The following is a 17,849-nucleotide window of genomic DNA, read 5'->3' as shown; positions in this document are numbered from 1 at the left end:
ACTGTCAACAATTGCAAGGCTTTGACCACCAATTTCCTCTGTACTAATTTTCGTACCATACATTTTGATTTTTTCATTCAGAACATCAAGTATCCTCTGCAAATAGTAATAACTTCATATCTCTGTTCCCACATGCTTCCTCTGCCTCCTTTACATTTTCATACCTAACCATTAGAAACAAAAATGGTGACAGCACATTCCTCTGTCTTAGTCCAGTTTCATTTTTAAAACTTTCTGTCTTTCCAAATGGAGTCTGTACACCACTGACACTGGTTCTGTACATTCCTTGCACCATTTCTTCAGTTTGTAAACCCAATCTCCTTTTGACTATGGTTTCCCGTACTTTCTGCCTGGGAACATTCTCGCATGCCTTTGTTGGATCTATGAATGTCATGACCAGATACCTTCCATATTACCAATTTTTTTCCATTAATTGGCCCATGCTGAAGACTGAGTAAACTGTAGATCTTCTACTTCTAAGGCCATACTCCTCTTGCAACTCTCCTTCTAGCTTTTTTTAATTCCCTTCTCTAATAGTCCTTCTAGTATTTTTGTCACTTGTGGTAAGAGTGTGATTTATCTAAAGTTATCACACACATTTTGTCTCACATTCCTGAAGAATGGTATTATTATTCCCTTACCGCATTCGTCTAGTAGACATTTCTGCATCCTTGTGAACTTTAACAATCTATAAACCTACCAACTGTAGTCCAACAGACCAGCAGCTTTTATCATTTTGACACTAATTCCATTCAATCAATCAATCAATCAATCAATCAATCAATCAATCAATCAATCAATCAATCAATCAATCAATCAATCAATCAATCAATCAATCAATCAATCAATCAATCAATCAATCAATCAATCAATCAATCAATCAATCAATCAATCAATCAATCAATCAATCAATCAATCAATCAATCAATCAATCAATCAGTAAATAAATAAATAAATAAATAAATAAATAAATAAATAAATAAATAAATAAATAAATAAATAAATAAATAAATAAATAAATAAATACTGATCTGCATTTAGGGCAGTCACCCAGGTTGCAGATTCACTACCTGTTGTTTTCCTATCCTTTTCTTAAAGAAATTGGAAAATTATTGAACATTTCCCTTGGTAAGTTATTCCAATCCCTAACTCCCCTTCCTATAAACGAATATTTGCCCCAATTTGTCCTCTTGAATTCCAACTTTATCCTCATATTCTGATTTTTCCCACTTTTAAAACACCACTCAAACTTATTCGTCTGCTGATGTCTTCCCGCGCCATCTCTCCACTGACAGCTTGGAACATACCACTTAATCAAGCAGCTCGTCTCCTTTCTCCCAAGTCTTCCAAGTCCAACCTTTGCCACATTTTTGTAACCCTACTCTTTGGTCGGAAATCACCCAGAACAAATCGAGATGCTTTTCTTTGGATTTTTTCCAGTTCTTGAATCAAGTAATCCTGGCGAGGGTCCCACATACTGGAACCATACTCCAGTTGGGGTCTTACCTGAGACTCATATGCCCTCTCCTTTACATCCTTACTACAACCCCTACATACCCTCATAACCATCTGCAGAGATATGTACCCTTTTTTAACAATCATATTTTTGTGATTACCGCTATGAAGGTCTTTTCTTATATTAACACGTAGGTACTTAAAAGGATCCCCAAAGGGAACTTTCACCCCATCAATACAGTAATTGAAACTGAGAGGACTTTTCCTATTTGTGAAACTCACAACCTGACTTTTAACCCAATTTATCATCATACCATTGCCCATAGTCCATCTCACAACACTATCAAGGTAACCCTGCAGTCGCTCACAATCTTGTAACTTATTTTTTACTCTGTACAAAATAACATCATCTGCAAATAACCTTATCTCTGATTCCACTTCTTTACATATATCATTGACATGTATAAGAAAATATAAAGGTCCAATAATATTGCCTTGAGGAATTCCCCTCTTAATTATTACGGGGTCAGATAAAGCTTCTCCTAGTCTAATTCTCTGAGTTCTATTTTCTAGAAAAATAGCCACCCATTCAGTAGTCTTCCATGATCTACACTATCAAATGCCTTAGATAGTCAATCTCAATACAGTCCATTTGGCCTCCTGAATCCAGGATATCTGCTACCGTTGCTGAAATCCTACAAGCTGAGCTTCAGTGGAATAACCTTTCCTAAACCCAAACTGTCTTCTGTCAAACCAGTTATTATTTTTGCAAACATGTCTAATATAATCAGAAATAATGCTTTCCCAATGCTTACATGCAATGCATGTCAAACTGACTGGCCTGTAATTTTCAGCTTTATGTCTATCACCCTTTCCTTTATACATAGGGGCTACTATAGCAATTCTATATTCATTTGGTATAACCTCTTCAAAAAAACAATAATCAAATAAGTATTTTAGATACGGTACTATATCCCACCTCATTGTCTTTGGTATATTATCAGAAATTGTTTCAATTCCAGCTGTTTTCCTAGTTTTCAAATTTTGTATCTTTCTGTAAATGTCATTGTTATCATAGGTAAATTTTAATACTTCTTAAGTATTACTCAAATCCCCACCTGGACACTATCCTTGTAACCAACAATCTTTACATACTGCTGATTGAATACTTCTGTCTTTGAAGATCCTTGCATACACACTCTTCTTGTTCAGTAATGATTCCAGGAATATCCTTCCTTGAACCTGTTTCTGCCTTAAAGTACCTATACATACCCTTCCATTTTTACTAAAATTTGTATGACCACCAATTATGCTTACCATCATGTTATCCTTAGCTGACTTCTTTGCTAGATTCAATTTCCTAATAAGTTCCTTCAATTTCTCCTTACTTCCATAACCATTTCTAAATCTATTTTGTTCCAACCTGCACCTTCTTCTTAGTCTCTTTACTTCTCTGTTATAATATAGCGGATCTTTACCAGTCCTTACCACCTTTAAAGGAACAAACCTATTTTCACATTAATCAACAATTGCTTTAAACGCATCCCAGAGTCTGTTTACATTTTTACTTACCATTTTCCAGCGAACATAGTTACTTTTATAAAATTCCCTCATGATTGTTTTATCAGCCATATGGTACTGCAGAATAGTCCTAATTTTAATACCTTCCTCTCTTTAACATTTATTTTTAACTACAGCAAAAACAGCTTCGTGATCACTAATACCATCTATTACTTCGGTTTCACTATAGAGCTCATCTGATTTTATCGGCACCAAATCCAAAATATTCTTCCCTCTAGTTGGTTCCATCACTTTCTGAATCACGTGTCCTTCCCATATTAACTTATTTGCCATTTGCTGTTCATGCTTCCTGTCGCTCGCATTACCTTCCCAACTGACATTTGGTAAATTGAGATCAACAGCTACAATCACTTTCCTTTCCTTATCGTTACCCACTTAGCTGATTATCTTATCAAATAAATCTGAATCAGTGTCAGCGCTACCCTTTTCCGGTGTGTACATTCCAAAGACATCAAGTTGCCTATTATCTTTAGAGATGAGCCTTACACTCAGAATTTCATGTTTTTCATCCTTAACTTTTTCGTAGCTTACAAATTCTTCTTTCACCAGAATGAATACTCCCCCTCCTACCATTCCTATCCTCTCTCTACGATACACACTCAAGTTCCGTGAGAATATTTCAGCATCTATTATATCATTTCACAGTCATGATTCAACTCCTATTATAATATCTGGTAAGTATATATCTATTAAATTACTTAATTCAATTCCTTTATTTACAGTGCTTCTACACTTGAGCACTAACATTTTTATGTCATCCCTATTTGATTTCCAGTTCCCTCTTTGCTTAACACTGTGCCCTAGACCACACCGTTTCCCTGAATGTACCTGCCTATAACCCTCCTAAACAACTTTCCTAACTTATATGTACCACTGCGGTTTAAGTAAAGGCCATCTGAGCGCAGATCCCTATCTCCTACCCACCCATTAGGATCTAAAAATTTCACTCCCAGTTTCCCACATACCCACTCCATAGTCTCATTCAAATCCCCAATCACCTTCCAGTCAGTATCTCTCGAACACAGTATTCCATTGATAACAATCTCCGCTTCCTTAAACTTCATCCGTGCTGCATTTACCAGATCCCGTACATCTCCAACTATGTTGGTAGTTATACCTGCTTGCCTAACGTTTTTAGTACCAACGTGAAACACTACCACCTTCTCCTTTCCCTCTTGCTTCTCTTCTACTTTCCTCAACATCTGCCTGAACCTAATTCCTGGATAACACCCTACCCTTGTTTCCTTTCCTCCACACACTTTCCCCACATGTGTAACTATGGAATCAGAGCCTCAACCCTACCCACTTCATTTGAACCCCTCCCCTCCTGGTCAGCCCTATCTTCTCTCACTGCTGCAGAAGCTACTTCCTCCTCCCTATTCTCCCTCCCATGACTCTGTTCCACCTGTCTTTTCCTTTCCACTACACTACATTTCCCTTTCCTACCTATTCCCTTCCTCCTACTTCCACACATATCAACAACAGTTCCCTGTTCCTCATCATCCCTCGGTTGTTCTACCTGCACTGACTCGTACTGATTTCTCGCAGACACCTGTCCTGAATTCTGATCCTCAACAGAGCCCTTAGCCTTCAATCTTCTTCTCCTTAAAACATTAGACCACCTGTCTTCTACAGTTCCCCCATTTCCTTCCCATCCCTCCTTTACACCTAATGTATCCTGTACATTGTTTGAGGGAGGCCTAGGTAAAATATAAAGCAAGTCTAAGTGGTACTGTAGTATAGTAGTAGGTTAATTACCTTATTGTTGTGTGATCTTTGTGTAGTATCATAGATGAAATTCCTTTCCTTTAATTTTTTTGCAAACAGTAATTTCTTAATTTTTACTCTTCTTTTCATTATTCCATAAAGAATGGTTAAGGAAGTGAAAGTGTAAGAACTGTGGGTATGGCCATGCGTTAAGGAGTATGAAGGAGGGTATGGAGAGATTGAGGGAGATAATTAGCATTCTCACAGAAGAGAGGAAGGAAGGTAGTCTTCCCTCAAACAATGTACAGGATACAGTAGGTATAAAAGAGGGACAGGAAGAAAAATGGAGAATTGTAGAAGACAGGTGGTTGAATGTTCTAAAGGGAAGGAGATTGCAAGCTAAGGGCTCTATTCAGAATCAAAATACAGGACAGATGTCTGTGAGAAATTGGTATGAGTCACTGCAGGTAGAACAGCAGAAGGAAGATGAGAGAGAGGGAACTATTTCTATGAAGTGTGGAAGTGAGAGGAAAAGGGAGGAAATGGAAATGTAGAGTAAAAGAAAGGAAAAGACAGGTGGAACAGGGTCATGGAGGGGAGGAAAGGGAAGAGGAAGTACAGGAAGGAGGAAGTGCAGCTGTCAGGAAAGATAGGGCTGACTAAGAAGGGGGTGGGGTGGGGATCAAATGAGGTGGGAAGGTTTGAGGCTCTGGTGATGGGGGATTGCACTGTTTGACATCCGGGAAGAGTGTGTGGAGGAAAGGGAACCAGGGTAGAATGTTATCCAGGAATTAGGTTGAGGCATATGTTGAATAAAATAGAAGGGAAGGAGGAGGGAAGATATTTGGGGATGGGTGGGATCTGGTAAATGATGCATGGTTGAGGTTTAAGGAAGTGGAGAACATTATCAGTGGAATACTGTGTAGGAGGGATACTGACTGGGGGGGTGTTTGGGGATTTAAATGAGAGTATGGAGTGGGTATGTGGGAAACTTGGAGTTAGATTTCTCGATCCTAATGGGTGGGTAGGGGATAGAGACCTGCGATCAGATGGCCTTCACTTAAACTGCAGTGGTATTTATAATTTAGGAAATTTGTTTAGAAAGTTTTTAGGGAGGTACATTCAGGGAAACAGGGTGGCCTTTGGAGTAGTGATGAGGGTACATGGATTTGGAAGTCTAGTAGGGATGACTTAAAAATGTTAGTGTTGAAGTGTAGAAGTAATGTAAAGAATGGAATAGAATTAAGTAATTTAATAGGTATATACTTACCAGATATTGTAATGGGAGTTGAATTATGGCTGAGAAATGATATAATGGTTGCAGTAATATTCTCAAAGAACTGGAATGTGTATTGCAGAGATAGGATAGGAATGGAGGGAGGCGGAGTATTCATTCTGGTGGAAGAAGAATTTGTTAGCTACGAAAATCTTAAAGATAACAAACATGAAATTCTACGTGTAAGGCTCATTTTTAACGTAATGGGCAATTTGATGTCTTTGGAGTGCAGAGACAGGGAAAGGGAAGCACTGACACTGATGCAGAATTATTTGATAAGATAATCAGCTATGTGGGAAATGGTATGGAAAGGAACATGAGGGATTCCACTGTTAGACATCTGGGAAAAGTGTGTGGAGGAAAGGGAACCAGGTTAGAATGTTGTCCAGGAATTAGGTTGAGGCATATTTTGAATAAAGTAGAAGGGAAGGAGGAGGGAAGATAATTGGGGATGGGTGGGATCTGGTAAATGATGCATGGTTGAGGTTTAAGGAAGTGGAGAATGTTATCAGTGGAATACTGTGTAGGAGGGATACTGGTTAATAGAGCAAATGCCTGAAAAGCCTTACATCTGATATGTTTAAAGAACGTGACAGTAGCGGACGACCTCAATTTACCAAATGTCAATTGGGAAGGTAATACGAATGACAGGAGGCATGACCAACAAATTGCAAATAAGTTAATATGGGAAGGGCAGGTGATTTAGAAACTGATGGAACCAAGTCGAGGGAAGAATATTCTGGATGTGGTGCTTGTAAAACCAGATGAGCTCTGTTGAGAAACTGAAGTAATAGATGGTATTAGTGATCAGAAAGCTGTTTTTGCCATAGTTAAAAATAAATGTGAGAGAAAGGTAATAAAATTAGGACTATTAGACAGTACCATACGGCTGATAGAACAGGCATGAATGAGTTTTTAAGGTAACTAGGATCCGTGGAAAATGGTTAAAAAAAATGTAGACAGACTCTGGGATGGGTTTAAGGCAATTGTTGAGTAAAGTGAAAATATGTTTGTACCCTTAAAGGTAATAAGTAATGGTAAAGTTCCACTATATTATAACAGAGAAGTAAAGAGACGTAGAAGGAGGTGTAGATTTGAAAGAAGTATAGAAATGGCTGTGGAAGTAAGGAGAAATTGAAGGAACCTACTAGGAAATTGAATCTAGCAAAGAAGTCAGCTGAGGATAACATGATGGCAAGCATAATTGTCTGTCACACAAATTCCAGCTAAGAATGGCAGGGTATGAACAGGTACTTTAAGGCAGAAATATGTTCCAAGAATGACATGCCAGGAACCATTAATGAAGAAGGGGAATGTGTATATGAGGATCTTCAAAGGCAGAGGTATTCAGTCAGCAATATGTAAAGATTTTTGATTACATATAGAGAAATATTAAAATTTACCTATGATAACAATAATATTTTCAATAAGATACAAAATTTAAAAACTTGGAGAGTGGCTGGAATTGATAGGATATCATGGGATATACTAAAGACAATGGGTTGGAATACAGTACCATATCTGAAGTACTTGTTTGATTATTGTTTGCATGAAGGAGCTATATGAAATGAATGGAGAGTTTCCATAATAGTGCCTGTGTACGAAGGAAAGGGTGATAGACACAAAGCTGAAAATTACAGGCCAGTTTGCTTCACATGAATTGCATGTAAGGCTTGGGAAAGCAATCTTTCTGATTATATTAAACACGTTTGCAAAATTAATAACTGGTTCAATAGAAGGCTGTTCGAGTTTAGGAAAGGTTATTCCACTGATGCTCAACTTGTAGAATTCCAGAAAGATATAGCAGATATTTTGGATTCAGGAAGTCAAATAGACTGTATCGCAATTGACCTGTCTTTGGCATTTGTTAGGGTGGATCATGGGAGACTACTGGCAGAAAATAGTGCAATTGAACTAGACAAAAGAGCAACTGAATGGGTTACTATATTTTGAGAAAATAGATCTCAAAGAATTGGAATAGGCAAAGCTTTATCTGACCATGTAATAATTAAGAGTGGAATTCCTAAGGCAGTATTATTGGGCCTTTATATTTTCTTATATATATATATATATATATATATATATATGATATGAGTAAAGAAGTGAAATCAGAAATAAGGCTTTTTGCGAATGATGTTATTCTGTATAGGGTAGTAAATAATTTAAAAGTTTGTGAGCAACTGCAAAATGACCTTGGTAATGTTGTGAGATGGACAGCAGGCAATTGTATGGTGATAAACGGGGTTAAAGTCAGGTTATGAGTTTCACAAATGGGAAAAGTCCATTCAGTTTTCATTAATGTGTTGATAGGGTGAATGTTCCTGTTAATACCTAGGTGTTAACATAGTGAAAAATCTTAATTTGGGTAATCACATAAATAGGATTGTAAATAAAGGTACAGATCTTTGTACATGGTTATGAGGGTGTTTAGGGGTTGTAGTAAGGATGTAAAGGAGAGGGCGTACAAGTCTCTAGTAAGACCCCAACTAGAGGATGGTTCCAGTGTATGGGACCCTCACCAGGATTACTTGATTCAGGAACTTAAAAAATGCAAAGAAAAGCACCTCTATTTGTTCTGGACAAAAGAGTAGCATAAAAACAATGTTGTAAACTTTGGGCTGGGGAGATTTGGGAGGAACAAGATGAGCTGCTCGTCTAAGTAGTAAAATTGTAAAATTGTAAAATTTTAATAAGTGGCATGTTTTGAGCTGTGAGTGGAGATGTGGCGTGGAATGACATTAGTAGATGAATAAGTTTGAGTGGTGTCTTTAAAAGTAGGAAAGATCAGAATATGAAGATAAATTTGGAATTCAAGAGGACAAATTTGTGCAAATAGGCCTATTCAGTTATAGGAAGGGTAGTTAGGGATTGGTATAACTTACCAAGGGAGATGTTCAATAAATTTCCAATTTCTTTGAAATCATTCAAGAAAAGGCTAGGAAAACAACAGATAGGGAATCTGCCACCTGGGTGACTGCCCTAAATACAGATCTGTAGTGGATATTGTTGTTAATTTGTTATAATTTTTCTGCTGCTTTTCTTACAAACCCATGTATTGTCCATAATCATTTCATTCCCCTCACAAAACTCAACTAATTTCTCTCCTTCTTCATCCTTTACCTGTACCCATATGGTCTGATTACTTCTTCTTTTTCTTGTCATTTGCTTCCCGTCTGTGCATTTAAGTCTCTCATTGTAATCACTTCCACGTCAGCTATCACCTTTCTTGCCATGAATACTGCAGGAATTCCTCAATATCTTCCCATTTTTCCCTGTATGTGGTGCATACATTTGAATGAAGTCCTTCAATTCAATCCTCACTCTCAGTCTAATTTTCATTATCCTGTTGCTTATGTACTCTACCCATATCAAATCAAATCAAAATCTCTTTATTTCCAAATGAGGTGTCTACCTCGGTGGCAAATGGTACACTAAAATAGATTATTGTCAAGCACTAAATTTTAAATCAACAAGAGAAGAAGAAGATTTTTCTAGAATACAATAATTTACAATTTAGGTTAACAATTTTTCTATTAAACAAACAGATCATCCTTAATAAATTTATATTGTTCACAAAATTCTACTTATAATATCTCCTATACTTACAATCATAGTCAACTCATATACAGTATGTGGAATATTTCAAATAATACTATGCAACTGGTATAAGATTAAAATTTACATTGCAATTATTTACTTTTTTTAACCCATTTTGGAACCTAAGTAGCATAACAACCTGCTGCATCTTAACCAGACCCACATACTCTTCCAGCTGTTTTGAAATTATAAGGCCTACTCCATTTTTTGCCTCTCTGCCACCACTCCAGTTTACTGAATACCCTTTCCACATTCACTTCTTTCCTTTCCCCTTCCATTCAACTCTGCTCAACCCCATAATTTCTATACCATCTTTCTCCATAAAAATACCAATTCTTCTGCCTTTCTTGTCAGGATCATAAGGTTGATTATGGCCACCATCATGTTGTTTGTAACTTGTCACCCATTTTTCAGTTATCCTAGTGCCCAAGGAATTGTGCACCACTTGCAGCAGGGTGTACTATATCCTATCTACATACGCTATGTATGATATCGTACTTCTGAACTTATATATATGTCAAACCTATTACTATGGCTCAGTCACCTATATATATGTATGTATACAGTGGAGTCATCACTCCCACGGGTGTTTACCTAATGCCAGGTGAAACTTTAGACTGCTCTTTAGGAATACAGATCACTTTTGCAACCACTTCACAGAAGTTCAAACATTGCTGACAAGAGAAATTTGTTCCTCTTTATCTGCCATTGGGACTGGTGTCTTCTTCTGCCATCTAGACCATTGTCCATGTTCACCTTTCTGATGAATTTATTGGTCATTTCCTACACAAAGACTTTGCCTGGCCTCCAAAGGGAGGGCTTCTCCATTCCTAGTCATTGGTCCCCCTTTTGGGTGTCAAGTTTGGTAATGGCCACTTGACCCTCAGCCAGACAGTTGCAGATTATACCATCCTCTGTCACATACGCTAGCAGGATGATCCTGACCTGACTCAATATTGGACTTCAGTAATGTGATATGGATACTTATATCAACACTATATGGGGAAGTTTACAACACAGTGAAGACTGATATATTGAGTGCTAAAAATGAAACACTCAGAACAAACTGCTGAAGGTCCATGTGCAGGATAGGTATCTCACTGTCATGGGACATATTGTAACAAATGGGGTACTCAAGTTCACATGTTTAGAGACTACCAAGCTTGGAGGGTACCACACCACAGACATGATCTCTGAATGGTTAGCCAGTATCATCAACAAATGGAGAAGAGGATGTTTGAGTTACCACAGACTCCACTGCAAATATTGTGACTGCTATGAAAAATAAAAAAATTACCTTCCGTATCTGCAATGCTGTTCCCACACTTTACATTGTGTGATAAATGGTGCAATCCACATCAGAAGGCTTCATGTAGGAGTGACTTCAGGTGTACAGTGCACTGTTTGTGAACGCTATTAGAACATGTTTCCTGCCTACAAATTTTCTATTTCAGATTTTCAAACCTACTACTATGGCTCAGTCACTTAATACAACATTCCATTTAACTTTCAGCAGTTTATCTTTTGAAACCCAACATGTTCTGTCTACAACATTAGCCCTGTTATGCTCTTCAGTACTTAAATTTTATTTATTTATCATTACTCATTCTTGGCTAAAACATATGCGAACTGAGTGTTAATATAGACCAGATATAATTTATCTTCCCCTATTTTCATTGATGCCATGTTTATCTCATCTCCTATGGGGTAATCATTTTTGACTAATGGTGTTTTCGTTTTACCTTTTTCAGTAGATTCATGTATAACACTCTTTTTGAAACTTCCTCTAACTTATTTGCCTATCATCATTCAGATATTTCCCTTCCTTCAATCTTGTCAATTTCAGCTGGCATTTCATCACCACCAAGTTATGTTAAAGGCTGCAATTATAAGCATTGTGGAAACTTGGATCTTATTCCTAAGCTCAGATTAACCATTATTAGAAGCATCTGAAACCTACAGGTATATTCAGGCCTCATTTATGCAGATGTTAATGTTTGATCTTCAGCAATGACAAATTTGTGATCAAAATAGAATTCTACAAATCTGATTTCTCTATTATTTTTTATCTTGACTTATTCTGTATTCTCCTAGCTTGTTCCTGTTCTTCTTCAACTATGTTTTATCAATCATTGCAATGGATCTCCACAGCTATGATAATGATATCAACAGTTATGTAACAGTGCAAGCTTTCTTTACAATATTATTCTCTCATCTTCTCTGACAATGCAGTGTTCTGTCTTTTACCTTATCTGACATCTTTCTATCATCTGCTGAACTGCCTCATATAGATCTATACACCTAAGCTAGAGGGCATTTATTTGGTGTCAGTTTTGACAATGATAATTCTTTCATTATGATGTTTATAGATATTTCCTCTTTTATTTTTCTTATTAGATCATCTAATATATGTCCCCAGTTTATATATTCATGATCCTGTAGCCCTGGACTAATAATGCTGTTAATCCTGTTGCTACTCACACCTTTCACCAATTTTATACTGCTTCAGCCTGCAAAATTTTTAACATACTACTATGGCTGACATACCTAAAATTCCATACCTACTTCAATTCATACACTGTCAGAATTTACCTCCTCCAATACTCAATTAGCTCCTTGGATTAAATATTCATATTAGGAGTATCATTCCAGGTATTCCATATAGTAAAAAGAATTACATTCTCACTTTAATTTTCTTCTCAAATCCACAGAAATTTCAAATGTACACTGTTCTGGTATGATTGTTGATGAATGCTGACATAATGACAACCCATTGGTTAGAAAGGTGAAAGTTACTGTACCTCTTAAGGGAGTCCACACCAAATGCTACAATGAGGCATGCACACACCATACATGCCAAGTAAATACCAGCCACTGTGTAGATCTTCTCATCAGAAGGGCGAATGGCATTGGTATTGTTGGAATCTTTATCCTGAGGGTAGAAATTGGCTCCACATATATCACTCAAATCTCCATAAATCCTTCCTGTGGTATCCTCAGTAGCCCCAGATGAGAAAACTGTGGACAAAAATACAACCATATTATAATAACAATTAACATGTCGTATCTCAGACTCTGATTTGTCACAATATTGCCTGAAATTGATGTACTAAAGAGCCAACCACTTGTGCAAGAATGTGTACCAAGTAGTGTAACACAAGGCCATTGTAATACAAGTTCAACTTCCTAGCAATGTACATGCTCTGAAGTAATATCCAAATATTGAAAGAAAATTATTCAACTGAGATATAAATAGGTAGCTGTAGCATATATATTCATGAAATTAAATAACAAGTTCTTTATCCACACAAAGTGCTGAATTAAATAGAAAAAAATAAATGAGATGATGACAATTGTCACATCCAGAAACTAAATGGAAAGTACCCATCATTTTGTGTTCTTTGTGTCAACACTGTGTTATTCTTTGAAACTTTGATTGTATTTCATGATTTGAAAGTCTGTTGAATAATATACATTATTGATGATAGAAGGAATATAAGCATACATAGCAAAATGGTTGGATTAATTTCGTTTATTGTAGATTTTCAGATTCGGTGTAACATAAGGGGCAACCATGATAGGACCTTTTTTTTTAAAACAATGTGAACAAACGAGTAAGTTTCAACTCAAAATGGATAAAATAACCAAAGCAAGAAAACAGATATGTGTGTTGTTCATTGAAACTTAGGATGCAATGATGGCTGAAACAAACCACAGAAAGGTAAGATTGAACTTTATTAAATGAATAATTTCCTTAGTAACATTTGTTTTGAGATTGAAGACCATGCAAATCAAAACCACAGCAAGGATCTTTTTGACAAAATTAGAATAATCACTCGAGAATTCAAGCCATATTCGTGAAATATACAGAACTCACAGGGTGATGATGCTGTGGACATAGATAATGTTCTAGAAAAATGGAGGTTGTACTGCCAGGATCTCTACATTGAACAATGTAATGCACAAGACCAAGTGAAGATAGACAAACAGTCAGAGCCTGAACCTGACATCCTCCGAGATGAAATAGAAATGGCTTTGAAAATGCTGAGAACTGGAAAAGCGTGTGGACCTGATGGAATAAGTGCAGAAGTCTTGAAAGCTACAGACGATGCTGGAATTGAAATGCTGTTGAAAATCTGCCAAACAATATGGAATTCTAGAAGATGCCCCGAGGCATGGGTACAGTCAAACTTTGTCCCAATCCACAAGAAAGGATCGAGGAAAAAATGTGGAAATTATCACTTAATTGCTTTGATTTCACATGCCAGTAAAGTTATGCTTCATATCCTGTACAAGAGACTCCGGGCATTCGTAGGGTATCAAATTCCTGAAATCCAGACTGGATTTATGAAAGGAAAAGGCACTCGAGAACAGATCTTAAGCCTAAGACAAATCATAGAAAAGGCTAGATAATTCAATGTTCCGGTATACCTGTGCTTTATCGACTACCAAAAGGCCTTCGATATTGTCAAATGGAACCATCTTAGGAAAATGTTTGATGACATGGGTTTGCCACTCCATTTGATTGATCTCCTCAAGTCCTTGTATAAGGAAAATACAGCCACTGTGAAGATTCAAAACAAACAGTCTCAGCAGTTTCGTACAAGGCCTGGAGTTCGCCAGGGATGTATCCTGTCACCGTTACTTTTCAATCTCTATGGTGAATATGCAATGATAACTGCATTAAATGGCGGGGACAAAGGGTTTTCCATTGGGGGATGCAAGATCAACAACTTGAGATTTGTTAATGACACCACCTAGATAGCATCATCTGAAGAGGAGTTGACAGAGCTGATTAAGAGAGTAGAGGAAGCAAGCCTAGAAATTGGATTACGCCTAAATCGACAGAAAACCAAAGCCGTGATTGTTGATCGTAAGAACAACAGTCCACATATCAAACAGATTGGAGGGTGTGAAGTTGTACATCGGTATGTATATTTGGGCTTCTTACTATCCAATTCTGGTGGTTCCAAAGATGAAATAAAGCGAAGAATTGAAATAGCAAAGGTGGCAATGATCCGTCTGCGGAAGATCTGGAAAGATAATAACATCACCATCAATACAAAAAGAAGCTCGTTGAATCTCTAGTCTTCTCAGTCTTCTTGTATGGCGCAGAGACGTGGACCATCCTCAAAAGTGATCGTGAACGGATAGAAAGTTTTGAAATGTGGTGCTGGAGGAAAATTTTAAGGATTCCTTGGACAGCTCATCGCACGAACACATCAATCCTGAACCAACTTCAGATAAAAGTTCGCCTATCGTGTAAGGTCTCTCAGCGGATTGTACGCTACTTTGGACATATAATGCGCCGAGGTTGTAGTCTTCAAAAGCTGATTATTGAGGGCAAAGTCCAGGGAACCAGACAACGAGGACGAGTACCAACGCGATGGATTGACATGGTGAACGGCCCCCTACAGTGTTCGCTGAGATCAGCCACATTGAAAGCTTTAGATAGGGAAGAATGGCGGAGTATGGTTCATCGGCTAGAGGGCTGAATATTATGATAGTCACGACGCCTCAGTCATGAGGCAAAACGACGACGACGACGAAGAAGAAGGAGAAGAAGAAGAAGAACTGTAAAGGGGAGTACAGCCGGGAATGTAGTGGATAGTTTTCCCCCAACAGCTCATAACTCTGAAAATGCAATTCACTGTCCTCAGAGTAGATTCGGCAGAGAAGAGTTGCTGGAAGAATTTTACGTTCGAGAGTTACTTGGACTTCAAAATGCTATTTCAACACAAAGACTCACTCTCCTATAGCTCTATGACTGCTTGGAATCCTACCTGCAGTCACTCGAATCTCTGGGCATGACTAGCGACAAGTATGCAGCATTCTTGTTTCGTTAGTTGAGTCGTCTTCACCAGAACACATGCTGAAAATTTGGCTTAGGAATTCCATTCCTTTTTCTGTGAATGAATCAACCGAGAATTCGTACTGTGACAAGCTCTCATGATTGGCATTATTCCTCAAGAATGAAGTGGAAGGTGAACAGAGAATCATCCTTGCCAACGGAGGATTTAATGAAGCAAATCAGAAGCTCACAAATTTGAAACGTATGGTAAATGAGGTAGAAAATGTGGCCACAGCTAGTAATCTGTTTTCAGGAGATATTAGAAATCCTAGAAATGTCTGTAGTTTCTGCAGCAAGCCACATGACAGCAATGAGTGCTTTAAGGGACAGAAGATGACTCTGGTGGAAAGAAATAATATTTTAATGAAAGCTGGGTACTTTTTCATTGCTTGAGACCGAGTCACACTGCTGAGGTCTGTAAGAGTAATGTACAGTGTAATTTCTCTGGAAAGAAACATATTAACCTAGTGTGTCCAAACTTGCCTTTGAATATTCTCACAAAAAATAAAGAAGCAGAACCAGAAAAACAAGACTTTGCCAGTAGTACCCTGAGTAACCAGAATAGTAACTTGGAAGTTCTTCTACAGGCCCTAATGCTGAAGATCATGAAGAGCACATGGCATCGCGTTGTAAGAGGGTTTACAGACAGTGGATCACAGCGATTCTGTATATTAAAGTAATTACTAGATGATATCAGAGTGAGGCCATCAGGATCTGAAAAATGATTCATGCTCTGGTTGAAAGTACTGAATCAGAAAAGCAGACTCATTTAAATTATCAAGTACAGTTGAGCAGTTTAGATGGTGGGTATGTGTTTAAGATTCCCGACATGAACAACTCGTTATTTGTGGTAATATCCCATGACTTAAAAGAGGTCCTTGGATGAAAGAACTTACGATAGAATCTTTGTCTCAGACTGTGGAGAAGGGACGTCTGAAATTGAGCTACTTTTAGGAGCTGACGCTTATAGAACACTTATCACTGGATGAGTAAAACCCTGGGGTGTGGATTCGACTTGACTGGGTAGTTATAGGGGGACTACCTCTGAACAGTCCTTCTGACTTCTATAGCATGCTGGTAACATGAATGTTAACTTTGTACTCACTCGAACCTATTTATGGAAGTTGGATACCCTTTCTACAAATTTCTGTCGCTCCTTCTAACAGGGATTCTTTGAAATTTCTATGGTGGCAAGATGTTTCAATGAAGTAATTCAAGATATTCTGACATTGGCAGGTTGTGCTTAGGCTCACGTGCAGTCTATTTTTGTTGGATGCAGTACTTGATCTACATTAAAGAACAGTACACTTGAGCTACAAGAAACAGCACAACTGTTAAAGAAATCATTTTTTGTTGACAACTGCGTAACATTCCATTAATCAGAGGAAGAAATGATTCAGTTAGTTGAGAAACTGCTCTCAAGAGCCAGATTACAACTACGTGGCTGGGAAAGCATCTGGGCATCAACTTGAAAGACCTGCACCAAGCCTCTCCGGAGGTCATACGCTATTGTTGTTATAAGAATGTCGAGGTAAGATGGGTGGATTTGATCACAAATGAACAGGCACTGAATCGAGTTGGTGCGAGGAGTATGATGTTGCAAAATTTGACAAATAGGAGAGATAACTGATAGGATACATCCTGAGACATCCAGATCTTGTACAGTTTGTTTTTGAGGGAAGTGCAGTTGATATGAACAGTACAGGTAAATCAAGATATGAACATGACTAACAGATTAGAATAGATGTAGAATATTGTAGTTCTGTAGAAATTAAAATATTAGCACAAGATAGGATGACATGTAGAGCTGCATCTACCAATCTATGGATTGATGACCCAAACAGTAACAACAATGTTTAGATCATCACCTATAAGAAAGTAAGAAATAGGGCTTACATTCACTCGGACTTACTGTAACTGGCCTTTCGGACTGGTATTTCTGAATAAAGATTCCAGGTTGTTCCCTAATGGTAGAATAATTTGTCATTATGTTGGCATGATCAGTATCCTATCAAGTCCAAAATATGCTCCATAGGAGAAAGGTTGAGTTATTAGGTTGTCAAGGTATTAAGACAGTACGAATGGAGTCATTGGAGAGGGAAGAAAGCCGTGGAACACTCAAGAAAGAATGAGAGCACAACAGAATTTTTTTATTATTGTGCAACAAGAACATCAAAGAATATTATCAAAGGAGCCCTGCTGTCAAATATTACCTACTTACTGAACCCTTTGGCCCACTCTGAAGGATACCTACCTTCCTTACCTATCAGCAAAATTTCATGAGATCTGTCTCTTGGGTCTATTCGGGTTTTTCGTCACTTGCTGAGGTAAAGGTAGGGTTCAGTAATTCTAATCTATCTACTTAAGTGAAAGTTCTATTCA

At 37.6% G+C, this 17,849-nt stretch overlaps 1 protein-coding gene across 2 annotated transcripts in view; it reads right to left on the bottom strand.

The window, feature by feature from the left end:
* The window catches only part of LOC136864463 (UNC93-like protein), a 355,393-nt gene that overhangs the window by 62,783 nt on the left and 274,761 nt on the right, over positions 1-17,849 (bottom strand). For both annotated transcript variants that reach the window (XM_067141480.2, XM_067141481.2), the window contains exon 4: positions 12,418-12,634. In XM_067141480.2, the coding sequence (XP_066997581.2) occupies positions 12,418-12,634 (217 nt within the window). The remainder of the gene's footprint in view (positions 1-12,417; positions 12,635-17,849) is intronic.

Source organism: Anabrus simplex, chromosome 2 (assembly GCF_040414725.1).
Source record: "Anabrus simplex isolate iqAnaSimp1 chromosome 2, ASM4041472v1, whole genome shotgun sequence".
Taxonomy (NCBI): domain Eukaryota; kingdom Metazoa; phylum Arthropoda; class Insecta; order Orthoptera; family Tettigoniidae; genus Anabrus; species Anabrus simplex.
Note: the sequence above shows the minus strand (reverse complement) of the source record. Positions and strands in the feature narration are given on the sequence as shown.